Source organism: Pavona decussata, unplaced genomic scaffold (genome assembly GCF_977016875.1).
Source record: "Pavona decussata unplaced genomic scaffold, jaPavDecu1.1 SCAFFOLD_52, whole genome shotgun sequence".
NCBI lineage: Eukaryota > Metazoa > Cnidaria > Anthozoa > Scleractinia > Agariciidae > Pavona > Pavona decussata.
In genome coordinates, this window is record NW_028145474.1 from 2477501 (window position 1) to 2504572 (window position 27072).

The following is a 27072-nucleotide window of genomic DNA, read 5'->3' on the forward strand; positions in this document are numbered from 1 at the left end:
TGTAAATACGCGAACTCAATGAAAGTTCAGTCATCACTTTTAATGATCGTTTTTCTCTTCTTTCTTTTAACCAGCACATCCTACGTACCAAAGAAGTATTTTTCATCCGTGATCCTGGTATTGAGCTTTCTTATCCTTGTTCTTCATGGTCGACAGGTAAGACTCCAACAATAGAGCCGCTCTTACACCACGTGGGCGCACGTGTTGGACACGCCCAACATCAAGGCTAACTTATGGGTCTTGTTTTTCAGGTTGAACGCACGGCTCGTCTATTGTTTTTATGGAAAATGGAAGCATTTGAAAAGAGGACAGAAGTGGAAAAAATTCGAGCAAGAAATCGAAAGCTGGTGGATAATATTTTGCCAGAGCATGTGGCTGATTATTTTCTACAGCACCAGAGTAAAGACGAAACGGTAACTCGATCTTTAGTTTCCGTGCTTTTAGTTTGGCGGGAAAAATATTGCTCAATATATCATTACTAATAGCCCTTTTCACGTTTAATTTTTCTCATTTGCATTACAATGTTATCTAACGTGGATGCCAGGCAATTTCGGGCTAAAACTACAAAATAGCCCGAAATTGCCTCACATACATGCTAGATTTCATTGTAATTCAAATGAGCAGAGTTAACCGTGAAAAGGGCTATTATTTCGCAAACTCATTAATAATTCATTAAGAAAAAACAAAGAAAATCACTACTGTGACCGTGGTTTGGATATGTGTTCCTAATTATTATAAAATTTTGCCAACTTTAGCCTTGAATTTCTCCAAGAATTGTTGATCATTTGAAAAGCCATACTTGAAAGTGTGTTTCGTCAGATATCAAGTTGCGCCTCGTTTTTTGAACCCATTTCTCAGTGTTTGGATATCTGATGAAAAACACCTTCTCGTGTTTGATATGTTACTTAAACGTCAGATCCATTTTGCATTATACAATGTTTTATTTTACTCATACCACATATTCCATGTGTGATTGCGTGACAGGAGCTGTACAGTCATTCATACAAGTACGTGACAGTAATCTTTGCCTCGATTCCAAACTTTGACGAGTTTTACTCCGAGGATCAGATCAACGATGGCGGGAAGGAATGCATTCGCTTCTTGAACGAAATCATTAATGACTTCGATGAGGTAATAAGCTAGAGGTAACTCGGTACAAGAAATCGTGTTTAACGAAGTTTAACTAGAGGGCAACTTGCTTACGGTAGCTGCCGGTAAACTCTTAAGGGTGCCTTCTAGGAAATCGTTCCTGCACGTGTTGTTTTAAAGAAACCCAATAAAACTATACATAACTGTGAATAATAATATACTTAACACTGGGGGCTATCGACAAGTGACAGGATTCCATTAGAAAGTGGCAGAGGCGGTTGTATGGAGGGAATTGATGAGACTACAAACCTTCTTCGCTTCAGTGAAAGTTTGTCGATGTAGCCTCTGTAGTTCAGCCCTTTTCAACCTTGACAACCTTAAGGAGCCACACTTTGGGATCTCGTGCTTACAAACCTCCTTCATTCAATGGACCTTGGATCCGCCCTTTTGGTGACTAAACACTATGGTGACTAAGAAGTTTCTATAAACATTGTAGGTTTTGTCAGATCCAAGATTCCGCAGTATCGAGAAAATAAAAACGATTAAGAGCACTTACATGGCGGCAGCTGGACTCAAACCAGAATATGAGGTAAGAACTGGTTTATCATTGAAACTTTTAATAATGGTGTTTTAATCAAGTACAGTATCATTATTGCTATGGTCACATGAAAGAACATTGCATAATTCTGTATAGAACGTGTGATCCAAAAATAGAAAACTGAAATAAATGGATTACATAGACCTTATTCCAAAATGGCAACCATTTTAATATTCTTTTGTTTGTATTTAAATTAGCCCTTCTTGCCTCGTTCAGCTCAAAAATAAAAAGCATATTTTACCTTGAACGAGGCAAGAAGGGCTAATTTGAATGCAAGCAAAAGAATATTAAAATGGAAGCCATTTTGGAATAAGGTCCATACAAATTACGAAGCACTATAGAAAGTGTCCAACCTCGTTTCGTTCCTCGGGAAAGAGGCTGGATAATGCCTTCGTTTCACAGGATGACGCATGCGCAAGTGGCGAACGTTTTTCGAGTTGGCCTGGTGCCGACTGCGGCGTGTCCCTGTGATGACTTAATTGAAGTAAATTGCGTTTTTTTTTTATCAAGATTAAAATTCGAGATATAGTTGGCGCAAGGCTAGCACCACTTGGTTACTCTCGCAAATCGGCTCAAGCATGTGCTGGTCGCTTAGAAGTTTTACCTCGAGTATTGCCGCAGGAACAAAGGCTCTTCTGTAATTTGCGCCTATCTTTCATGTTCGTTCTGAGTCCTTTTACACTACTACGGAGTAAATTAATTCACAAGCCTTTCTTTTTTCTAATCACGACTAAATCTATACAGAGGCTCTGTGTAGCCTGCGAGCAAGCTCTCTGTCAGGTCAGCCGCGAAAGGATTATAGGCGAGCGAAGCGAGCCGCCCCAATCCTTTCGCGGCTGACCTAACAGAGAGCTTGCTCGCAGGCTGGACGCTGTGATATCCACGAAGGGCAGTAGGTCATCGTTATTGAGCTTCTAAACCGGACTTGGTTTGTTTTTGTATTTCAGTCTCAAGATGGTGAACACTGGAGGCAACTCGTTGATGTTGTGGATTTTGCACTCACCTTACGGGAGAAACTGGAATCTATCAACCAAGAATGCTTTAACCAGTTTGTGCTTAGAGTCGGTGAGTTAATTATCATTGCATATATGCCCCAAAGGAAGGGTTTTTATTATAGCTGTCGCAAAAAAAACCCCGAACCAATCATATTAGCCAAATAGTGTAAACTAAATCTGATTTGTCCGACTGGTAGCTTACACAACATCCACCTGAAAAGAGCGGGAAAGTCACGTGAGCTATAGCACGCTTGCGTTGGGTCTGCCCCGACTGGCTAACAGGTAACTGTGTAGCGCGCAAAAGTGTATCCACTTCAAGGATATAAGGACAACAAGCCTACACAAAGCCACCAGCAAATTCTGATCACTCGAAAGTGTACTGCTATACCAATAAATTTCAAATTGTTGCTCGTCGTGCTGTAAAAAGGTCTTTTTGATTGATTATAAAGTACGCAACGATGCAGGATGTCTTGACTTATGAACCAGTCGGTATGCTAAGGAATAAAAGTATTCTTCCATAAAAATATGGAGAGACGGTTGAAGGTACATTGAAGGTAATCTTTCCGTTTTACTACAATTCACGATCAAAGCAACCATTTTTTTTCTCAGGAATCTGCCAAGGTCCTGTTGTAGCCGGAGTAATTGGTACTAAGAAACCGCACTACGACATCTGGGGCAACACTGTGAATGTCGCCAGCAGAATGGAGAGTACCGGAAAAGCCGGTTACATGCAGGTTTGTATGCGCGTTTGACATCTGTCTGTTTTCCGTCAGATTCAATTCAAACATCTTTGATTGGGTTTCTTTTACCCAACAACACTAACTGAACGCTAATATTTAAACGCCTCCGGGAGAACGGCAATCTCATCGTACCCAGATCACGCTTGACCGCACCTGACCGTGGGAGAGCTGGGTAGAAGATTAGTAAAACTAAGATACCCGTGAGGTCTTCATTTCGAATACCTTTCCGCGCGCTTTCCCGTTCCAATTTTTGAAGAGAAAATTAGGGTAGCAATGTACAGTAATTCATCATTTGCACCACGACTCCCACAATTGTTGTGTAGAGACTGGGGTTTAAATTCGCTTTCTCAGCGCGCCTCAGCATTACCTTGGCTGTTTCATTTTGATAAACCCTAACAAGGGCGAAACAGCTGTCCATTCTGACTAATGCCAATAAGTGTGAGTCGATACCAGTTTTTCAAATCGATCCAATACGAGTACGATTTTTATCGATACTTGGCCTTTTCTCCATACCGATTACGATATTGTGACGTCATCATCCAAGGCTTTTCTGTGATGTCATCAACTACACTCTAAAACCACTCTTTATGGTCCATAAACATTACAAAAACAAAACAAACAAACATGAAAACACAGCCCTAGCAACAGTGTTTCAACTTTAATTTTGTGATACCTCTTACGAGCTCAGTGGAACGTGCATATATACAAAAGGAAAAATATTGGTTTTCGGCACTAAAACGGTCTTCAAATATTGTGGGCGGTCACGTGAACAGGATCGAAACAGCCGATATTTTTCAAGGAAACCTCAGTATCGATCAGTGATATTGAGCATTTGGTATTGACAGAGGCTCACCCTTATCGACCAACGATATGCATGGGTAATAGGCTGTGCGCATGCGTGAAGGGCTCCCAGTTCACAGAGCGGCGAAATGAGTGCGCATGCTCGTCACGCCTGAGCAATCTTACGCGGCGAAATGGCGGCATTTTTAAAACTCCCATTGTTTGTTTTCGTTTCGCGGGGATAAGCCCAAACCAAAAGAGACAAGGTTGCCCCTTTCAGGAAAGGTTCCTAACAAAAAAGATACTGTGGTAACAGGTGTGAATTTGGCGATTGAACTGGAGCATTCGTAATCGATTCTCATCTGCGGACTTTTTCATGCGCAATTATTTTGCCGCTGTGTCATGCATGGGTATAATAGGCTGTGCTCACGCGTGAAGGGCCCCTAGTTCATGTACGGTCTTGTCACTTGACATTTTTTGCACTTCTGTTTCTCTAGGTCACGGAGCAAACTTACGAAATTTTGAAGGACAAGGGCTTCAAATTTATCTACCGCGGACCTGTGAAAGTTAAAGGAAAAGGACAGTTGGTCACGTATTATCTTACCGGGAGGGAAGACAAGAAACAGCACCTTAACCTTCCAAATATGGTAGCACTTTGACGTGGCTTCCAATGTCACTCAAAGACGCCAATCAAAAATGAACCGCTCACCGTAAAATCAACCGCGTTACATACACCTTGTTGCGGAAAATTTTCGTGAATTACTGCACATATACACACATTCACGCAATCAGTCACTTGTCCTACGCAAGACTGAATGTTAAATTAAGCGTCTCCTGAGATTTAAACCAAGTAAAATTTAGTGACTCCGTTCAATGAAGTCACTATTTGTTAAAAGATGCTTCAAGGGCAGCAAAATAAATAAATAAAGGGTATTGGGCGCCATAGAAAATTTGCGAAGTTTAATTTCTGCAAACATTTTCCATGATAAGTTCAACAAGAATTTTGATAACTGTAAATAGTAATCCAAATTGCTTTAGTTCAGAAATAGACTGCCGTTTATGGCCGTTCATACGAGTGGAATATTTTGTATATAATCTATAATGGGCTCATATGCCGTGCGCCCTCAGATCCTTGTATAATTTCAGAAAATGAAACCATCAAGAAGGTTGATCAAGAAGGTTGATTACGAGCTGTCCTCCTTTCTCTCAAGGTTTGAAGCGAAATATACGAGCATGTGCGATAGTTTATTAAAGTGGTTAAACCTTTGAAGATCTGCGGGGGAGGGGGCGGGGAGGGGGTGGCGCCCGGTTCTATAAACTCTGACCGTATTTCACATCAACTGCATTTCTTCCCAAGTCCGTTTTCAGACATCAAGGTTGTTTTTGGTATCTAAAGTAGCTCATTTTTGTTTACATACTTGTCCACAAGAGGCGCCGTTTAAACCATCGGAAGTTAGTACCAAAGGGTAGCAAATTTAAAGTTTAGTGTTTTAAAGGATCACAGAATTCGACTATGCCCCTGTAAGGAGTAGCAATTAAATCCAAGAATTGGAAACGGTTGCAAAACTTGAGTAGAAATTCGTATTAGAATTACTAAAAAATTGTAACGCAAAGGTTGTTGTCAATTTCCTTGCTGCCGTGCCAATATTGTAGAGGACGTTCTTCTCTCTTTGTGTTATCTTTGAGTTAGAAGGAAAAGGTGAATTTTTTTGTTTATGTATTTGAAAGGGGTACCATTTCGGTAAAAGTTGGAAGGTGAAGGGCCAGCGGTTGAATCTATGGGCGGAGCCTTCCCATATAAATCTTCATTAAGTGTCCTCATCTGGCATGAGACGAATTTCCCCGCGCGTATGGTGCCCGAGTTTTGCGCATTCTCGCTTATTTTGCTTCCTAATTGACTAGTTTTGAGACTGAAGGGAGGCTGTTCGTGGTCTGATGACCGTAATGTAATAAAATGTATGTCCAATAAAATAGTGATGGAGATGTATTATACCGCGTAGTGTTCTTTTGCTGTCAAAAGCTGCCTACCTTTTTGTCAGTGTGACTACGAGGTCGACGGTTTCTTCCCACCGTCTAGTCGCACCCTATAGGTCATTGGGTTCACTCGTGTTTATGAGATACACTACCGGATTTGAATTATGAACTACATGAATTCATATATTTAAACTGTGGATAAAAGAGTGACTAAATGAGAATCTTATACCGTTTTGTACGATACAAGAAAGCTGGCATAACAAAAATCCACTGCGCACTATATAAACCGGCACATTCAACCCACACCCCTGATGAAGGGCTAACGCTCGAATCGTCAGCATTCAAATCTCTTTACGGTGGCCAATTTACCTTTAATTATCAACTCTGTTGATAAACCAAACATTGGTTTCTACTCCCCACCGACGCAGCACCGCAGTTTCTTTAGAAACAAACCACCTTATCCATTTGAAAAATGCAGGCTTTCAAGCTTTCAAGTGTGAAATTTTTGCAGACTTTCTTTTTGTAGCTCCTTAATTTAAGTTGCGTCCATAACTGTGATGTTCTCTCATTTATCCATACGAAACACACCGTGCGTTGTCAAGTTCATTGTGCTCTTGTTATTTGTTTATCACTCTAGGAAACAGCAGCTCTGTAAATCGAATATCTGCTTGAATATACCAGAAATAATTGAACATTCCAGCGATACTTAAACTAGTAATCACAAGAAACAAGAAGGACGTAACTCACACGCAGAAACAGAGTAACCTTTCAACAATTACTGAACGAAGTATTGCACCCCTTCAACGAGTCGCGCTGTCTGAAATACGTACTGGTTTGTGAAGAGCTACACTGTCTAGTTCCCAAACGTCCTATGTTGACACAAAAGAGTAATATCTATGCTCTATACTGATACTAGATCTAAAACAACACAATTTTGAGTGATAAAGGCATAATATTGTGTTCTTTAGTCTGCAGTCGCATATCTTTTCTGATGTTTTGGTTACACACAAGTGTGGCCGCAATATCGGGCCGATCAAGATTGCAGGTAAATCTAGATGCAAGTAACCACTGATTTCCGGAACCTGTAATTCAGACACTTTTATCTGACTTAGAGTCACACTTTTTTCGCACTTCGCTGTAATTTTTCTCGAGCAAACCTGCGAGTTCAAAAGCACGCGTAAACTACAGCAGCGATTTTAGCGCTATATCGCGCGGTACGTTTTCTGAAAAATGCTGCAAATAAGCATCAAGCTTCGAACAAGATCGAAACCCTTGCGATATTGCGGCGATAAATTGCCCTGAAATCGATGCAACAAAAGTGGCATTAAAAATGCGATAAAATTCTAAAAAAAGGGGCATTTCGTATATTGTTCGGGAAAATTCTTATGGGGTACGGGATAGGTAGGATAGATCAACCCCTACAATTAACAACCAAATATTATACAAGTTTTTCTTATCCTATTTAGACTTAAGCGTCATTTAATACAATAATACAGCTAACGTCTGCATCTGATTTCTAACCAAGCTGGCTTTTACAGCATGACACATCTGTAGAATTTATACATGAAAACTAGATAAATAAAATTATATCCCATCCTTAACGCCCCCTCCTCCCACCACCACCCGGCTGAATTACAATTGAGATCCATAGACACATCAAGGGGGACCCCAACGGCACAATGGCACAACGGCATATTTTCCGGGGTTTGGCCCATTCTCGACCCCAAAACTCTTCCCTCTTGTGTATAGGGTCAAAAATGAACACTTACGCATGCGCAAAGTCCAATTCCCCTGGGGGTAACGAAGACAGCTGTTTGACTGAAGGATCCCTTCTGCGACGCAACCGCCTCTTTAATACTCCAGAGGCAAGCCTGTAAGCTTAATAATATTTAGTCAGGGTAGCCTGACCAAGCTAACTCGAGGTTAATAAGGGTGGCCCTCAAGGGTTTGAGGAGGGAGAACAACCAGGAAAAGAATCCTCGGAAGGGAGACACATTGTGGTTTTAGAACTGAGACAAACAAACTCAACTCACATATGGCGTCGACGGCAAGCTGGGCCACATTGGGTCAGTGCTCTCAAAACTGCATCATCCCTGTTTCACCCCGCCCCCCCCCCCCTCCCCTGCTTCTCCCACGTAGTCACTAATTGTGATTGAAGGGATGAAAAACAAAGAAGAGAGAAAGAAAAAATCATTTTGACCATGAAATAAATGAACGCGCCCCCAATCGTGTAGTCTGAACCAGGTGTCCGAGTCACCTGGTTCCATATGGTGCCGTTCTAGTTCCTCGTTCCCAGTTTCTTCCGCGTTAGGGCAGAACTGGAACAACATTTTATGTGTCAATGTTTTGTTTATGTTATGTGAATCGAATTAAGGTAGCTTGTGCGGTGGAAAAAAATCAAACCTTTTGTTGTGCTGCAAACTTTTGTTTCAGGCATAAAATTTAAAACAAAGAAAGTTGTGCGACTTTATGGAAATTAGTGATTAAGTAAATAATTGTGCACGTGTTTAATATCCAAGGAAATGGTCACGATATCCAAGTATTCTTTAAACGCTTTTTGATTTTTGTTTCCCACAACATGCAATTGTGGTGCATCTTAACGAGAGTTCAGTTTTTCCAAACCAAGGCCATCGAGCGCGTTATCCGTAACCTAGCAATCTCCGAAGCTCTCCGAAGAGTTTCCGAAGATAAGCGATTGTGCGCGCGCGCGATTCGATCAAAATCTGAATATTATCATAAAATGCAAAACCTACATTCAGAGATGAGTTGCGGTTTTACAAGTATTTTTTTGTTGAGTATGGGGATAATTTTGTAAAGGATGAATGAAATATTGCTCTGGAAGTGGAAACGCAGAAAGCTGAGCGTAAATTTAGCTAGCGGCTTGCAATCTTCGGTTCTCTACGCGTTGTTTAGCGTGGGTCTTCTATCAGTCGTCGCCGATTTGAGGCGAATCCTCAGCTGAAATTCACGCAAGGTTTCTTTGACCGCCTTCGCTTGAAATGCGAAAAATGGCTGGGTTTGGGGTTCCTGCGTCTCCACCTCCTCCAGATCTCTCGAATTTGACGGAGGAGGAAAAGCAGATTATACAGTCTGTCTTGCAACGGCAAAAGCAAATGGAACACGAAACACTCCAGCTGCAAAGGTGAGCGTATTCTTGAATGTGTGCTCATAACGCCATTTTGGCGTTAGATCGCATTGATCCTTCTTTTGCGTGCTTTATTTATTGCTGTTTAGAATTCGCGTCGCTTGTGAATAACAGTCGTTTCAAAAGAATCATGCTAGCGGATGATATCACATCAAACTGTTCCTGTATGAGTTTATATTTTTACGCTTGACTGAAAATTAAACAGGTTTTATGCCTTGGTTTGCAGAAACCTTCAGAAGGAAGTCGACAGCTATCAGAATAAAGTTGAGCGAAAAACCGCACAGTCGGATTATTCTACGGACGACAATGTGTGTGAAATCTGCCATAAAACAAAATTTACGGATGGATCTGGGAAAGAATGCAAGTATTGCAAACTCAAAGTTTGCGCGCGATGTGGTACACAAGTCACTATTCCGGGATCAAAACAGGTGAATTTTTGGGAATTCTTTAAACGTTTTCAACTCAAAAAAATATTAAAAGATAGCATTGTTATTTCTACTCATCAGTCACATGTTTTCTTGTTTTTTAAAGACTTTTTGAGACTATAGATTTTGTTATTATGAATTCTGACTAAAATTGTCCAGCGATTACTCTTCTTTTGAAACTGAAATAAACTAACTTCGTGTTTTTCCCTTCATTTTTTCTCCCTTTTCTATGGATGCGCCGATGATATGTTCACAGAATTCGGTAAGTCAAAATATAATTTTAATCTTTTATTTTTTACACCTTAACGTCTTACTTCAAAGCTTTGAGATCTTCAAAACCATTTGCTGTGAAGGGCTTTCTCCAGCAATCGATAGTAAACACCAATGTTGACAACTGAAGCTTTTTTGCTCATGTATTTTTAAAAGCATCCACTTTGTCGATTTAGCTGCATTAGAATTTCATATTCAGTCAAGGTTGAACAATTTTATCTCAGCGAGCAATCGGTGATTTACATTCGGCGGCTTAAACTTTAGGACATAATTTGCAATTATTACTCCCAAGTAGATTTTGTCCCCGAGAATTTTTTGCTATATTATTATGTTTGTCTAGTGTGACACAAAATTCTTCCAAGAGGAGAATTGTGTTTCATCTAACTTATTTATAATTTTGCGTCGCTGATTAAGATTTATAAATATGAGAATTTTAAGGCATTTTAGTGATCCCCTTCAAAGCAACTGTATATATATGTATAAATACTTTATTTTTCTTTATTTTCGAAGGAGTGGGCATTGGTTTAATTTGAGGGCGATTTTCCCTGTAGCAATTTGAACGTCTATGAATTCAGACGCCAGTTTTACATTACAGGTGAAACGTTCTGACCCACCCAGCTTTTTCTTGGCAAACAACTTATCTTTCCAAAAAACGAGTCTAAATTTTCGAATTCCTATAAACTGCCCCCAGAATTTTATTTGTCACAGTGTTTTGGTGTTAAAGCTTTGTTGAATGTGTAAAGACTCTTTATTTTTTCCGTTTGGTATTTATTGATGGTAAAAAATATTCCAGGCATAATTTGAAGAGCTTGTGCTGTGTAAATACTTGCTACATTTTGTGATATCATATTTGCCTGTATTTCTTGTTGAAATAACTGTGTTACCCAGCTCTGTGCTATATTAAAAATTTTGATGTACAGTACATATTTCATTTCTTTTACTACTGAAAATATATTGTGCATACATATTACAATAATTATAGGTGAAATCAATATGCATACTTCTTCAATATTGAGTATATTTTTGCTTTTTCTATTGTAGTTTCTCTTGCTGACAACTTGTTTAGTCTAAATGTTAAAATTACACTTTTTATGAGAGCTTAAAGAAAGATCTTTCCTCGACAAATACTGTTCTTATATTTCTTATCATTGATTTATTCAATGTAGCAAACAAAACTAAATCTCTGGGTTTTATTATTTGTCGCCTTAACCGCGGGTCATTTCCTTTTTTTAACCTCCATATTCACAATTAGAATAACATAAATTTAAAGTTTTATAAGATTGTATAAATAAAGCAATATACCATTCAATTTCTTTTTCATATTAACATCCACTTTCTTGATGATGCTTCAAAAGTCATTTCTTGCTCTCAAATGTTATGAAATTATACTCACACGACATGAAAGATTTTGCATGCTTTGCATTAATGGTGGGAAATACCTCTGCAGCACGAGACCAAAGAAAAAATATTTTAACCACCCATAACAGATAAAATCTAATGTGTCAATCTTTATTCCTTTGGATTTCTCCACAAAATCTATCCAGTATAATCGATTGCTGTGGCAATTGGCACCCATCTCTTGACTTGATTAAAAAATTATTATCAAAGGCTTATCTTCTCATATTAGAAACTTCTTGAAGTTCAGACTTGTTGATCTGTTGATTGCAAAATTAACACCCAGTGAACCTTATCACTGTCCGTTGATTTAAAATTCTCACAAGTCTGATTATTATGGACTAAAACAACACTGGTACACACTGTGATGTGAAAAAAGGTTTTTACTCTGCTTTCGGGAAAGTACTTTCTCTCACTTTAATTATAGGCGTTGAGTTATTATTAAAATCCTTGTATTTGTAATCTAAGTAAAATCGTTAAATGATAACGTGGAGCTTTAAAAACACTGAGACACCAACCTTTTCAGTTGTGAAATTACTTTGGATTTCAAAGTGTTATTAATCAAGTAAAGAATGAATAATTTTTATGCCAGCTATAGACTGAAGCAGAGCTAGTAGTTTCCGCTGGTTTTCGACTAGGAACAGATAGTATGGCAGATTGTCATTTCCAATTATTGGTTTGGATGATTGCTGCGATAAAGCCTTAGTTTCTACATCAGGATTTCCAATAACAGTAATTTTGTTATTTCTCAATGAATATATACCTTTAGTTTAAAAGCTAGATTAACATTTTACCTTTGCCACTGTCTAGTCAAAGTCATTTATGTACAAACAAGATGAAGTGACTTAATCCTAAAACGTTCACCTTAATTGGATAATACTTAGCACTGTTGTAATTATTATAAAGCCTTTGGGTTTTATTCCACTCTAAGGATTCATAGACTGTACTATTATCTTTGCTTAAAAAGGAATAAATTGACACACAAAAGCACTTAAATAAATGAAAGGAGCACCCACCGTCAGAGAATCTCCTTTGAACTTGCTTTTTGTCTAGACTACATTATCGCTCTCAAAAAAAAAAAAAAAGCTGTAAATATACCTTTTGAAAAACCTTAATGTGCCCCCTATGGTGTGGCATTTTAATTTCACTATCTGAAGATTGATCTTTTTAAAATGTTTTTCTTGTTGCTGTTAATTCCAGGTATCATTTTAATTCTTTCTGCAGTTACATTTTAATTTTCAACTATTACAAACGGTTATGTTTTAGACCAGGTTTTTAGCAGTAGTAGTTTGCAATCTCAATTTTAAAGTCCTTGTTAACTTTTGGCCACAAGTGAGATTGTTAATAGATGAATTTTCATTAGTTCCTTTTTCAAGGAAACTTAAGAAAATTACATCACATGTTAACATTACAGCTGCATCTCACTTAATGTGATGTAGTACCCTGTACCCTGGCTGATAACTGTCCACACATCATTCCTGGATTTTCTGCATGGGATATCATTTGACAGAATCTGTATTAAGAATCTCTTACAAACAATCGATTTCCATTATGGTCAAGTGAAAACCCGCTCAACCTGTTTCTTAGGGTTAAAATTAAACTGTACTCAATAAAAGCAAGCCATCCAGTCAGGTTTTAGTAACCAAGCACGTCATTTGATATTGATGTTATTATAATAATCATTATCTTTAATCACAGCAAAACTCCGGTGTTTGAATATATAGGTGTCAAGCCACTCCCTTTGGTCTTCAGTTCAGTTCGCCAGATGATGTTTATTTGTTTGTTTATTTATCTATTTTTTATAGTTATTGTTGTTGATATTTTGGTGTGTAGTAAAACTATTAAAACTACACAGAAAAAAAACAGAGAAATACATCTTTTGAGAAGTGTTTTATCCAACTTGACCTTTTGCATGACTTGTGTAATTCATATCAAAGAATGCTATGAGAAAACCTGAAACATGATCAGTACCATGGCCATTTACAATTATCCTTCTCAGCACTTAAAACTCACCCAGGTAGTCATACCTTGCTGACACAAGCATAACATGGTGCAATTTGTAGCTGCTACTGGCCAGTGCAGTTGAGATTAATATATGTTACCTCTTATGCTTTTATGGGTTGGATTAAACTTTTCTAAGAGATATTTTAGAGCATTACCAAAGGTTTTACTGAATGATATAATTAATGAGGTACAGTAACCAGCGGAAATTCCCTTCAGTAATAGTTGTCTCGTGAATAATGGCTCTTCCTTAAAATATCATTATGGTTTTGTTGAAATATCTCAATATAATATGATTTTCCCTAAAATGCTTCATCAAACACCATGCACGGAGAGCCGAAAATTCTTGCATAATTAAAATTCTGTGCCTAAAAATGTAATAACCTACACATAATTGTGCATTGCAGATTTGTCAGCAATTGACTGTTAGGAGTTTTTATACCTGCTTGCATTTATACAGAGTTTTCTATTGTTACTTTAGATAATCACCTCCCTTGAATTATTATCTCCCACCGTTAAAGCTCTGGAAAACAAGAATCGCCTTTAGCTATTATTTAATTTGACAGTAATTCATATTTGGTAACTAAACATTTAACATATTTAATTTGCTAACTCTAATTTATTCACAAATGAACTTATTACTATTAATAATATGATATTGAATACGTGTGTGTGTAACAACTGTAATTAAAATTAAATAATACTCATAATTTAAATCTATATTGTTAGGAACATAATCCAGCTGAAATTAATTATATCATGTGGGATAACATCTTAGGGTTACTTTAAAGATGACTCTAACATTGGACATTTTATAATAATGATAAGAATAACGATAACGATAACAATAACTATAATAATAATAATAATACTTAAATTATGTAGCACCATTTTCATCACTTTATAATAAACAATTACTAAGATGGTAGTTATATTAATTACATTATTACACCCCAATTTAACGAAAAGTTTGTTAAATGTGATTTAGTAAATTGAGTCTTGCGAAACTGGCCAATTACTTCTAAAATTCTTTGCTTCATTGAAATGTGTATATTAAATTTTCAAATCAGAGCAAACATGTGGCAGTCTTTTTTCTGGAAATATTCCACCTTTAAAAACAATGTCAAGGCAGCAAATGATACAAATGTGTTTCTAACTGATTATCGGCTGAAAATCTCAGTAACCAGGGTGAAGAGAAATGTACTCAACAGGTCATTCGATTGTGAAAGCTTTAAGAAACCATTACAAGATGTTTGTGGGCAGGTCCATGTGGCATCCCTACTTGTCAGCTGATGTTAACTGCTTTTACTGCAATATTTTAAGGCTATAAAATCAGATCTCTAAGCTTAAATACTTCCTGCATGCTAAATCTTTGTGTTGTCTGTGTTTGTTTTCTTGCAGCCTAAGGTATCCGGCCTATCGGACATCATTGTTAGTATAAGTTGTCTTGTCTTGTCTTGTCTTGTCTCTGTCAATGAACTCTTTATTAAAAATAATTTCAAACTATAAAGTGTATTAACTTGTTAAACTTTCTTGCAGCAAGGACAGGGTCTTTCTCTCTTCTCCAACTTGATCCAAGACTTCAAGACTCTTGCTCTCGGTCCTGAGGTCTGTATCTCTCTTTCTTCTGTTCATTTCTCTACTTTTCTTTAACTTTTTCAGTGTCGTTAGATCTTGTTTCTTGTCTAGTCCTTGAAGTTCTCAAGCTCCTGTGACTGAATTAAACATTAGCTTCATCTATATTATTTCTAGTCTGAGTGATCGCACATGTCTTGAAGAAAGTGCACTGTATGTGCACTGTATGGCTCTATTTGTGACTGAAATCTTGGCTTTGTTCACATCCAATGTATTGCTGTCATTTCCATTCCCCTCAACCTTGAGTAATGGGTAGAATAAATAAAACATCATAAAAACATAAATTATACATGCATTGTTAAACTTAAATTAAAAAAAAGCCTTCATAAAAAATTTGCTTCTAAATGTAACATCATTATGTATTATAAATAGGATAAGAGATATTGCACTTTTTCAGCTCACTGTCATAATTTATAATAATAATAAAAAAATAAAACTAAAAATAATAATAACAATAATAATAAAACATTTAAAAACATATTTGTTTACATGGAGAGTGCCAAAGAGCTTTCTACTGAAAAGCTTAATTTAAAGGTTTCTGTGCATTCTGGGTTAAATTGGAATTTGCAAGTGAGGTTTTTGTGGAGGGAGGAAAACTGGAGAACCCGGAAAAAAACGTCTTGAAGCTGGGACAAGAACCAACAACAAACTCAACCCACACGATGGCCAGCATCTTGTTTTCTCCAGTTTGCTCCAGTGTGTGACTTTCTCATGCGAGACTTCTTTAAAGCCTTGAATACAAAAGTCATCTATTCTGACAAATTGAACTACATCTATTGATCTTCTTGTGTCTTGACCTCCTTGCTCTGTTGTAAAATATGCTGTGATACAACATGCTCAACTACTGTACCTTTTAAATAAGACAATGTTTATTTACTAAAAGTGCATTTAATCTGAGAAAGTTAAATGACTAAAGGATTTTTTTTGACCAGTAAAAATACAAAATTTTTTGTGATTTGATGTTTTGATGTTAACTATGTCATTACAAAGTAGGCAATGACAACAATGAAATGTAGTGCGATAGGTTTTGTATTTTTTTTTACTGAATGATAAAGTTAAAAATTGAATTTAAGTTGTTTTGAACTTGTTTAACTTTGAGCAAAAAATTTATTCATATAGCTTGTTGTACACTTTATTAAAAGGTATTAATTTTTTTGAAATTAAAAATGTTAAAATAAATTTAAGAAGCTATATGTACCCTATACTGAAAAATTTGCAAAGCTAAAAATTAAGTTATTGCCTTACACGTAGGTTGTAATTTATTGTAAAACATAAACACCAGTAATACAACATAAAACTATAAACCAAGTTAGTGCCATATTCATTGGAATAATAACAAGCCCTTGATTAATCGTCGTCCTTGGATTATGCCCCCCCTTTGGTGGAAATATTTGAAATTTAATTGCCTCCCCAGAATAATTAGCCCCACCTCCTCCCCCTTGCCTCCTTTGAATACTCAAACCCCCCTACTTGAATGACATCGTTACAGCTGATCATGCTGACCCCTTTGCAGATCAAATAATGATAAAAATATTAAGGGTATGACATCCCACGAAAATGAATATTCAAAATAGCTGCTACCCTCGAAAAATCGCCCCCTTTCGGTGCAAAAAGGAAAAAATCTCCCCTGGCTATTACCATTATTCAAATAAATGTGGTATCTTGGGTTATTAAAAAGGGCAACATTAATGTCTCCAGGTGAAAGAAATATACTGTGTTAAATAATTTTACCTTGAGTTTGGTCTAAAAACATGTAGGAATATATTTAAACTTGCTATAAAATTAATGAACTGAATTTTTAGACCTCCAGACAAAATTCATTAGGTATGTTAGTTATTTATTAATTTGGTAACAGTGACATGAAATAGTGTTCAATTTCAACTGGAAATACTCTGGTCCACTGGCTGACGAATTGACAAATGTGAAATTTGTATTTAGAGGCTCTGAATGAGTGTCCTTCGTCAGATCCTTTACTTGCAGGTTGCAGGTTGCACCTCTTGTGTAAACTGTGGGAAACATGTTAATTTTTCAGACAAGTCATTAACATGTGAATGTATACACCTTAAATTTGCATGTATATAGGTCTGCCTTTCACAGTTAACATGCTGTCAATGAAGACTAGATTTGAATGGCTTCATTATCAACATCTCCATGGGAGTTTTGGAACACATCAGGTTTTTTTGTAGTGATTTCATTTTGTCTTTGCATGCCTTTGCAGTCTCTAACTGTCATCTCTAATCATGAATTATACATTGCTTGCACAGTGATTAATTATTGAGTACATTATTTTGCCACTGTCTTTCAAGATAATTTTCAATATGAATTGAAATTTCTGACTCACCTGCAGAACATAAATTATTGAACAGTTCATGACACCTAACTGCCAGCCAACTCTTTTATGAGCCATTTCCTTTGCAAATAAGCAACAAAGCAACAAATTGTCGACTTGTCTTTGTCTGGGCAAGCTTAAATGGTTTTCCATGTCTGTTTTTTATGCAAAATCTGCTGCCTCTTTTCACCTTTCAATAGTTTAATAAATGAATACCAGGGAACAACAGCTGTATTGGAGAATGCTTGGTGTCCTGTGATGGACTATAACCCCATCTAGGATTGGAGTAGTAATAGTCATTGTTGCTTCATGCTGGTGAACCATCCAGTGAGGAGTAGTAATACTTCTAGTACTTCATGCTGTCTATCCTGTGATGGACTAGCATCCTATGGGGGAATGGGGGGGGGGGGGGGTTGCAATTGACTAGAATTCCATCCAGGGGGAGTAGTAATATATAGACGGCAGACTAATCCTTACAGCGGAGGCAGTGAAAAATGAACAAAATGGCTAGAACAACAGACACATACAAAACAAATTTGCCCGATATTTCGTTTGTAGCGACAACCTTGCTCGGGGGCTGAATGTTCAGCCCCTGAGGAAGGTTTTAGTCTTTTAATTGATATTCATAGCTGGAAATTAATGTGTTACCATTTCTACTTCACTGAGCACTACATGTAACTGAAAATAAATCTCGTACAAGTTTGCTCTCCAGGCTATATATAAACAATAATTATTAACACACCTGCATCCCAGACTTCACACAGGGGACGCAAATGTCTCTGTAGTTTCAATTTGGCCCAAGGGTTACATGCAATTACTCTTTCACATTTCCTTTACATTTCATCTGCTTTAGTCAACAATGATTACTGATCGAGAGCAAGTTTATGTAGGTCAATTAATGAGGTAAGAAAAACCAGACATGCTAACCTGAATAGTTCTAAAAGCTTGAGCAAAAAAAGTTTTAAAATAATTTTATTTTATTTTATTATTTTCACCTGCCTTGCCTGACAGTTTAGCTTGCTTTTTTATCATTGGTAGGCTGGTAAATTCAATCTCTAGCCCTTGTAGGGCCAGGTTCAAATATTTAAACTTCTGTGCAACTAAATTCAGTAATTGAGTTGTACTCTATATAATGTAGCATAGCAAAATCGCAACATCTGAATTCCTTTCAACCAGCGAGGTTTACTCTTGAAGTCTTGCTGTGCTATCCAACTCTAGTATGTATCTGCAGCAGAGATCAAATCACTGCTTTAAGTTATTGTGAGAAACGTGTGTGTAACATCATCCATTCATTATTTTGTCAGCATACAACCTACTGTAGCATTAATAGTCAAATAATATTTGAAATGGGTAAAGCTCAGTTCTTACTGGTGAGAGGCTAAGCTGCAGTACTGCAATAAATTTTCACTAAAAATTCCTGCTGTGTGGGAAATGAAACCATTCACGAGAAAAATATATATTGAAGTGATGATCTGAAGAATATCCCCAGGATTTCTAAGAATGATATGAAATAAATGGTAGTTTTCAACAGTATTTAATGTGTGGGTTAGAGTCAAGTTGGTCCTGCTGTAGTCAGGCTGTTTTTCTATTGCTTTGCAAAAGAAATTGAGACTCCAAGATGGATTATTATTAAATTTTTGTACAAAAGAACTAGAGCCTGAGGAACTTATGAAACTTGTCAATAATTTTGCGAGATGCATATTTTTTGAAAGATCATTTGGCAGCCCTAACAGTTTCGGTATATGTATTTCAGAAAGTTTAACTAGATCGACTTTCATGTGTGTGAGGTTATAATAACTAAATAAATAGCATGTAAGCTAACATATTTAGGATTGATGTAAAGGAATAATAAGAATTAGTGGATTTTTGTTATTGGTGAAGTTTGCATTTAATTTTGAATGCAACATTTTTCTGTTATGTAGACAACTGACTCATTTGTAAATTGATTAGCAACAATTAAAAATATAAAATAAATAAATAAATAAATAAATAAATAAATAAAATAAACAAGTGAGTAAGTAAATAAAATAGAAACAACAACTTGATAAATAATGTTCAAAAAGTAACAGTTACTGTATAAATTATCACTGTATAAGTAAATAAATTATAAAAATAAAATAAATAACCAAACAAATAAATAAAATAACAGAAAAAAATAGTGAATAAAATGCAAAACCTTTTGATAGCAAATTTAAATTGGTACTGGTGCCAAATAATAGTAATGATACTAGATAAATAAATCCATTCTAGGTAATAAATCAATAAATAGTGATATGATAAGATATATCAAAGACACTGACATTATTTTTGTAATGGTGATATTAATGAAGGGGTGCCTGGAAAAAAGCCCTAAGTGACTTTTGTTAAAAAGCTAGATTCTCCTTCCAAATTTCATTGTATTCGCTTGTGAAAGAAAAGGAGAATTTGACCTTACATGAAAAGTCACTTAGGGCCTTATTCCATGCACCCCTTTATTTATTTATTGTGAAATTATTGTGATCTTAGCCAATAAATGAAGAATTCAGATTGATTCAATTCTGAATTCTTTGTTTAATAATTATAAAAGTACTAATTTAAAAATTATAAAGTTTTTAAAATTATAAAAGTGCTAATTGGCTTGTCCTCCACCAAGAAGCCCGGCCCCAGTTGTACCTGGCAGATAAACCTCTATTTAGCAGATTTTGTACCCAACCAATACATTTTATCTTCTGGATTTACTGATTTTTTCAATGGACAAAGCTATCTGCTCTTTGAACAGCTGGGGCCAGGTGGCTTAAATGTCCAACATGTGAGTGGGTCCCTCAAATCAGCCATATTTATATTAAAAAGCATAAATTTTTTTGAATTTTCCTGGAATGGGAAACTATTGATTACTTTGCAAATATCTCCAAGAGGGAAAAAGTTAGTGGTGTGCATTTTGTACAAATATTTTAATGTTTTATTACAGGAGCTGTCCTTTTCTAAGTACGTGCATATGTTATGTTTAAAAGCCCAACTATCTCTTTATGAACTTACATTAATTTTCTCAACTATTCAAGACTGCAGGGTTCTAGGATATGGTGTTATTTATTAAGAAAAATGCAACTGACAGTCCTTTTTTAAAGGAATAAATATTTAATAGGAATAAATATTATGTTTTTGATGGGTTATCTGGTAAGTAAAGCTGATTGTGTACTGGCAGTGGTAAGCAAAGTCTCTGAAGTTGATTCATTTTGGTACCACACTCAACAGTTATTATTTTTCAGATTAGCTTCAGATTTGCAAAGGATGAACGTCTAGCTAGGGTATTAATTTGCAGGTTACAGTTGAGTAGCAGATTATTTGTTGACATTGGGGCAAAATGATGAGAAAAGTTGACAGTCTGGCCTCAGTAGTCAAGATTAAATCTTGAGAAGTAATCGTTGGTGGCCTTACTTCGTTTGAATGATTACAAGGAAGAGAAAGATGAGAAATGTTCACCAAGAGGTTTTAAAATATTGGACATTTAACCTAATGCTCAGGGGTCTGAGTACCGTTCACAGTCATCATGTTATTGTCATCCAGTGGATGTGTATAAAGGAAGGATGCATAGCTCTGTATTGCCTCTCCCCATAAAGGTCTATAAGATGTTACTTGAATATGGAACTAAGAGCCAAGTATTAACACCAGGGGGAGAGGGGTAGTGATAGTTTTAGTAACTTCTTCACTTGTTGCTATGGGGAAAAAATAGTTGGTTAAATGGGTTACTAGTCCTCCATTGTCTTCAAGATTTGTAACTGACGTTATGCAGTCCTACATTACCCTGAAAGAACTTTAAAATCATTCTATCTGTTGTTTTTTCAGGTTTCCTGGGTTTGCCTTGTATGCCAGAAGAAGCAGGAAATGCTTACAAAAACTGGGAACTGGTTCGGTTCAATAACTGGACCTAGTGAAAAAACAAAGACAAATGACTCAGACTCTCTAGGAAGTGACTTTAGGGCAATCCCAACAGAGGAAGACAAACGGGCAATGAGAAGACAGGCTGGTTCACTTCAAAGATCAGATTCTGCTAGAAGCAGTGGGAGACGTGGGAAGGGAAAGGACGGTGAACGAAACCGCTTTCGTAGACCATCAGTATCAGATGAAGAAATTGATGAATCACCAGCTGGGAGTCCTGCATATATGAGTGACGATGAGTTGTACAGACCTGATGAGAATAAAGTTCGACGAAAAGTTGTGAAATTTAAAGGGCATGATGAGTTAGATCACGCTCCTCAAGGTCGTCATCCTGGCACTGTGCAAAATAGGTCAGGTCCATTGAACCAGGGACCAGGAAGAGGCCTGGCAGTGCCTGGTCAGGGTCCAGGAGTAAGACCAGGACATCCACAGCCCCAAGGACCTGGTGTTAGACAAGGTGGGATGCCTGGGGGACTTCCGGGACGAGGTCAACAGTCTAATTTTCCTCCTCAGCAGCAAGGTTCCAGTTTCACCCCAGTAGGTCATCCAGGAACATCACCATCAAGTCGCCCACCATTCTCTGGTCCTCAACAACAGGGTCCCAGGGGAGGTATGGCTCCAAATCAACCCAGGCCTGGGTTTGGAATGAGGGGTCCTCCAGGGCCACAACAGCAGAGAATTCAGGGACCTCCACAACAAAATGTCAGTGGTTACGGCAGAGGGGGTCCTCCTGGTAGCCAGCCTGGGGCCCCACAGCAGGGCCAACCTGGACAGCCTGGTCCAACTGGTTTTGGTAGAGGAGGGTCCCCTGGCCCACAGCCAACTACACAGTATAATTTGGGGCCTAGACCAGGTGCTTATGGTCCCACAGGACCAAGACCTCAGGGTGGGTTTCCTGCAAATCATGTTGGTGGTCCACAACAAGCACCAGGCAGCCCTAGACCTGGTGACCGCATGGGGACCCATCAAGGTCCAAGAGTTGGTGGACCACAAGGAATGCCGCAGATGGGGCCAAACCAGATGGGGCCCAGATTTGGTCCTGGTGGACAGCCTAGACACGGGATGCCACCAGACCAACAGGGTGGACAACAACAACATCCAGGACCGATAGGTTTGCCAAGGCAAGGCCAGGCACCTCCTGGTCAGATAGGCTCCTCAAGGCAGGGACAGGTCCCGCCTGGCCAGCTAGGTTTATCAAGGGATGGTCAGGTTCCACCTGGACAGTTAAATTCACCAAGGCAAGGACAGGTTCCTGGTCAGTTAAGCTCACAAAGGGATGGTCAGTTGGGGACCCCAAGGCAAGGGGCTCAATTAGAGCAACATCCAAGAGGACAGATGGGTTCACCTCGTGGTGGCCCTCCGATGGAGCAAGTTAGAGCTCCTGTTCCAATTGGTTCACCTAGGTTAGGCACCCCAAGGAACCAGTTAGGTGCACCCCAACAAGCACCTTTTTCAGAAAAAGGACGAGGGCAGGTAGATACTTCAGTGGACCAGAGAAGGGGGCGATCAGGGCCACCATCACAGGAGCCAGGCCAGGAGCATCCCAGAGGACCCTTTAGTAACCAACAACGGGGGTCCCCAGTGAACCACCCCAGGGGACAGTTTGGATCTTCACAGCAGGCACCAGCAATGGATCAAGGAAGGCCCAGACTTGGTTCTGCTGAGAAGGGTCCAATGGGAGATCAGCCAGGGCAGCAACGGGTTCCAGATTCCAGGAATGGGTATAGTCCAGAGACACAGAGCACGGGTGCTCACAGGTTGGCCTTAACACACAATGGTTGAATTGCTTATTACTTTGTTTTACAGCTGTTTCGACAAAAGTTGTCCCAAAAAAAAGCGTAAAAGCCTATGCAACAATGCCGAAAGGTAGTCTGCGAAATACCCAATCAATTTCAATGAAAGCTCAGAATCCATATTGCCCGCCATCTCAAGCCTTCACTGTACGGTCGAAGCATCATGGATTCTGAGCTTTCATTGAAATTGATTGGGTATTTCCCAGACCACCTTTCGGCATTGTCGCGTACGCTTTTACGCTTTTTTTATTGGACAACTTTTACAATAACATGCTAACCACAAAGTGGAAAATTTAGCTGGTGGTTGTGTGTTTTGATGATGTGATCAATATTGTTATTTCAAAGGACATCTCATTCAACAAAGTTCAGTGACCTTTCTGAGCTTGAAAACAAAAACTCAAGGACAACAGGCATAGCTATTTCATTTTTGTTTACCAAGATGTGTTGGCCATATTTTAGGTATTGTCTCTTAGACTTCTGACACACACTTTAATGTGGCAGTATACATGTATCTGTGCAATCTTGTTCACAGGTACCCAGATCAAATTTCTCAAGGAGGACAACAACAAGTGGATAACAGAAATGGACAAATGACTGATCCTTCTTCCATGAATGGAAGGGTAGGACCTTCATATCCCAGCAGACAGGACAGACCAGACCAGAGACCAGGCAGTAACACTGATGGACACATGATTGGGCAGTCTGCCAGACCACAAGACAGACCAGGACTCCAGAGTGGTCAGCCTAGACCTTATGGGGAAGACATTGATGGCAGAAGAAGTCCTTCAAGAAGAACCTTACTTGATGATCCTAAAGATAAAGTAGGTGTAGACGCTCTGATTCCTAATTTACTTTTATAATTTATTACATGTATTTTTAAGTTTAAAATATGAATTCTCCATATTTGTTGTTATTCTTGAAAACTTCTTTCTTGTTTAATTTGCTTGAGAAATGGGAAACTCTCAGTTTCTCCTGAAAGGACATAATCGTAACCACAAAAGATTTTGAGCCATGCAATTTTTAAAACAATGTTTAGACAGCGTTTAAAGAACCTTTGATGTAACCTGGTCCAAGGGGTTAGTTTTAAAGAAACTGTGTTGCTGTTGGTGGGGGGTGGGGGAGTTAAAATGAATGTTTGATCTGATGAACAAATGGACTTGAAAGCTCATTGAAGTGCCCAATTTCTTAATACATGTACACTGTACCAACAGCTGATAAAACCAAACACTCATTAACCTGGTCACTAGGTTTAGAATTAATCTTCTTTAAATTCTTAATTCTCTAGTCTAATTTACACTTTGTTAAAGCAATCAGCCTCTTTATTTTCTACAAAGCTAAACTGCAATTTGAATGCAGTGTTTTCAGTATAAAGATCCAGCAGCCACTGAAGGGAGTAGGCGGGTGAAATCCCTTTGTACTGTTGAGCACTATGTTGGTTCACTTAAGGTTGTATTAGGCAAATTAATTGCAACTGTTATATTTTAACAAATTAAAAATTTTCTGTGGTTCTAATCAGTAGTTATAATAATTTGATGAGGCATTGTGGCATATATTGCGGACTTAAATCTATTTTAGCCTGCTGCTATGAGCCGATAAGAAAGAAGAAAATAATGTAGCTCCAGCTAATTAGAACTGAGAGCCATTCAACTGTTCATGCTATTTCCTTGCTGTTTGCCTGGAGGCGCTGCCATCTGCAAAGAAATTGTTTTGAACTACAAAATGAGCCTGAGTTGGGCCAAAAACATATTTATGCCTGGGAACATCAACTCTATTGTTATATTTTGGTCAAAACAGACCTGCACTTAGCGACTTTTGAAAATTCGACCTCTGTGGAAAATAAGGCACATGTAGCCTTTATACTTGCCCCATGTTAGGAGATATACATTGTACACTGTATACTTAAAATCTTTTTCAAACGGGCGCAAATGATTGGTAAAAGACGGGTTAGTGGCAACATTTTCATGAATGTTTGTCGTTGTTTTGATTCATGTCTGTGTTGCTTTTTTGAAGCAAATCATGCCTTTTTCTGGCTATATGTTGTCCTTTGATGTTTGTGAGATGTAGTGGTGGTGCTTGCGAAATTTTGTAATTTGCAGGTCAAGGTAATTCCATCTTCAGTCTTGTTGGTGCGACTGTCAATAAATAACTTATTAAAATCAATATTTTTTTGTGGAAGAGCTACATGTAATAACCTGCCACATAAGCAGTTTATGTGTCCTAATTGTATGTCCTATAAGTTACTAGTTTATTAAAAAATAATTATAACAATTCACATTAACCTTTATTTCTTTTGGCGATTTTGTCATTTTGTGTAAATATACAGACTGACATTTGTTTCTTTTTTTTTAGTGTATTATTTTTGTGGTGATTTTTAAAATCTATATGTCTGATTGTCCAGTTATAACTATACTTATATCTATACTTATTACATGGAAGTGTATGTTAAAAAAGAAAGACAAGAGAATGGATATCTGAATAATGTCACCCAAACAGACTTAACTGTCACACTTTCTAAACAAATGAAATTTTGAGAGCCACAGAATCTGAAAGATTTGGTATAATTATTGATAATATTACATTTTTTGTTTTGTATGATTGCTCTAATTATAAACTGACTTCAAGAATGTGGTTTTGAAGAGAAAAATGTCTAACAGCAGCAGTCTTTTTCATGATATTGTGTGAGGAGGTGATTCTGTGGCTTCTAAAATTTCATTTATTTAGAAAGTGTGACAACTAAGTCTGCTTTTAGTGATGAATATTTTATTTTATGTGGGATTTTACGTGATCATTTTGGCAGATAGTGATAAAAATGTCTAAATATGCAATATCATTATTCTGTAAATTCAAATTCAAATTCAGATGTTATTAATAATTTATGACCTCCAGAAGAATTGGGTAGCATCTTCAATTGGGCAGCATTGATTTTCGTGTTTATTAAATTTCATTTCAAGTTCTTCGAGATGTTCCTGGTAGGAATGTTTCTAGTATCTTTGATTCATTTATGATAATAATTTATTATTCCAGTCTTGGTTACTTGGCTAATCCTATAGCATTTTTCATCTTTTCTAATTTTAGCCAATTCTTTTCCTGATCATGACCTTTGTCTGTTCTTCTATAGAGTAACTTGTTCTTTAAAGATGAACCTCCTTCGGTGCAAGATCGAGGGTCATTGGGTGATAGATTTGTTAGTGCCTTATCAATCAAGAGAACTACTTCTCCTCCTGTTTCAACTTCTCCTCCTTCTTCTTCTGTGATGGCATCTTCCATCACATCTACTCCAGCAGCAAGCTCTGTGAAGCAAGCTGATATTGTTGAGGAACATAAAGAACCCTCACAGGTTTGCTGTTGACTTTGATTCTCAGCTGTCACTTCATGAAAATATTTGTATTGGTGTTATTAGCCTTTAAACCCTAATACCATGTTTTGTGTAGTGATGGAATGCTAATAAACCTTTATTATTATTATTATTATTATTATTATTATTATTATAATTATTGTTATTATTATTATTATTATTATTATTATTATTATTATTATTATTATTATTATAATAATATCAAAGAACAAAATTCTCCTATGTTGTCAGGGCCATACTTTTCTTATTAAAGTATTGGTGAGAATTAACCTTGAGTGATCATATCCTTAATTCTCATGACCTCAGGGGTTGAATAAGGAGTCTGATATTACCAGGAGAAATTTGATGCTGATCACTGTTAGGGCTTAAAGAGTTAAGTTGATTCTGTTGATTGCTAAACATGGAAAGGTCATTTAACAAGTTTATTTCAACTCATGCTGTTATTTTTGAACCTGTCACGTTTGTATTTTAGTGTTTGTTTTTATGTTCATTTCTATAACACCTGTAAATTTAACTACATGTATTATGTAATATGATATTCTCATATTTATTTGATTCAGTGATGTGAAGTGCATTTGGTCATTCTTTTTTTTTTAATTTGCACCCCATAAATTTTAGTTACTGTTGTTATTA

At 37.3% G+C, this 27072-nt stretch overlaps 3 protein-coding genes across 10 annotated transcripts in view; all 3 read left to right on the plus strand.

Annotated features, from left to right (window-relative positions):
* The window catches only part of LOC146480909 (adenylate cyclase type 3-like), a 30654-nt gene extending 24465 nt beyond the window's left edge, over positions 1 to 6189 (plus strand). Inside the window, exons 17-23 of the mRNA XM_085109242.1 lie at positions 75 to 156; positions 252 to 413; positions 985 to 1131; positions 1586 to 1678; positions 2635 to 2752; positions 3292 to 3416; positions 4700 to 6189. Of these exons, the coding sequence (XP_084965368.1) occupies positions 75 to 156; positions 252 to 413; positions 985 to 1131; positions 1586 to 1678; positions 2635 to 2752; positions 3292 to 3416; positions 4700 to 4861 (889 nt within the window). The 3' untranslated portion in view covers positions 4862 to 6189. The remainder of the gene's footprint in view (positions 1 to 74; positions 157 to 251; positions 414 to 984; positions 1132 to 1585; positions 1679 to 2634; positions 2753 to 3291; positions 3417 to 4699) is intronic.
* Positions 6190 to 8899: 2710 nt separating this feature from the next.
* LOC146480910 (regulating synaptic membrane exocytosis protein 2-like) lies at positions 8900 to 10803 on the plus strand. Its single transcript, XM_085109277.1, has 3 exons — positions 8900 to 9318; positions 9548 to 9749; positions 10003 to 10803. The coding sequence occupies exons 1-3, from the start codon at positions 9176 to 9178 to the stop codon at positions 10135 to 10137; spliced, it is 480 nt and encodes a 159-aa protein (XP_084965403.1). The 5' UTR covers positions 8900 to 9175; the 3' UTR covers positions 10138 to 10803.
* A 4013-nt stretch (positions 10804 to 14816) lies between these two features.
* The window catches only part of LOC146480911 (regulating synaptic membrane exocytosis protein 2-like), a 44581-nt gene continuing 32325 nt past the window's right edge, over positions 14817 to 27072 (plus strand). For 2 of the 8 annotated variants that reach the window (XM_085109232.1, XM_085109234.1), the window contains exons 1-5: positions 14817 to 14843; positions 14952 to 15020; positions 21199 to 23048; positions 23617 to 23905; positions 26203 to 26421. In XM_085109232.1, the coding sequence (XP_084965358.1) occupies positions 21238 to 23048; positions 23617 to 23905; positions 26203 to 26421 (2319 nt within the window). In that variant the 5' untranslated portion in view covers positions 14817 to 14843; positions 14952 to 15020; positions 21199 to 21237. Of the gene's footprint in view, positions 14844 to 14951; positions 15021 to 21198; positions 23049 to 23616; positions 23906 to 26202; positions 26422 to 27072 lie in introns of those variants that run through there. The other 6 variants (XM_085109231.1, XM_085109235.1, XM_085109229.1 and 3 more) reach the window with 5 other exon arrangements.

Coding starts and splice junctions, on each gene's coding strand:
- LOC146480910 (XM_085109277.1), top strand. CDS start 9,176: ATGCGAAAAATGGCTGGGTTTGGGGTTCCTGCGTCTCCACCTCCTCCA. Junction 9,319..9,547: donor GAAACACTCCAGCTGCAAAG/GTGAGCGTATTC, acceptor CTTGGTTTGCAG/AAACCTTCAGAAGGAAGTCG. Junction 9,750..10,002: donor CTATTCCGGGATCAAAACAG/GTGAATTTTTGG, acceptor ATATGTTCACAG/AATTCGGTAAGTCAAAATAT.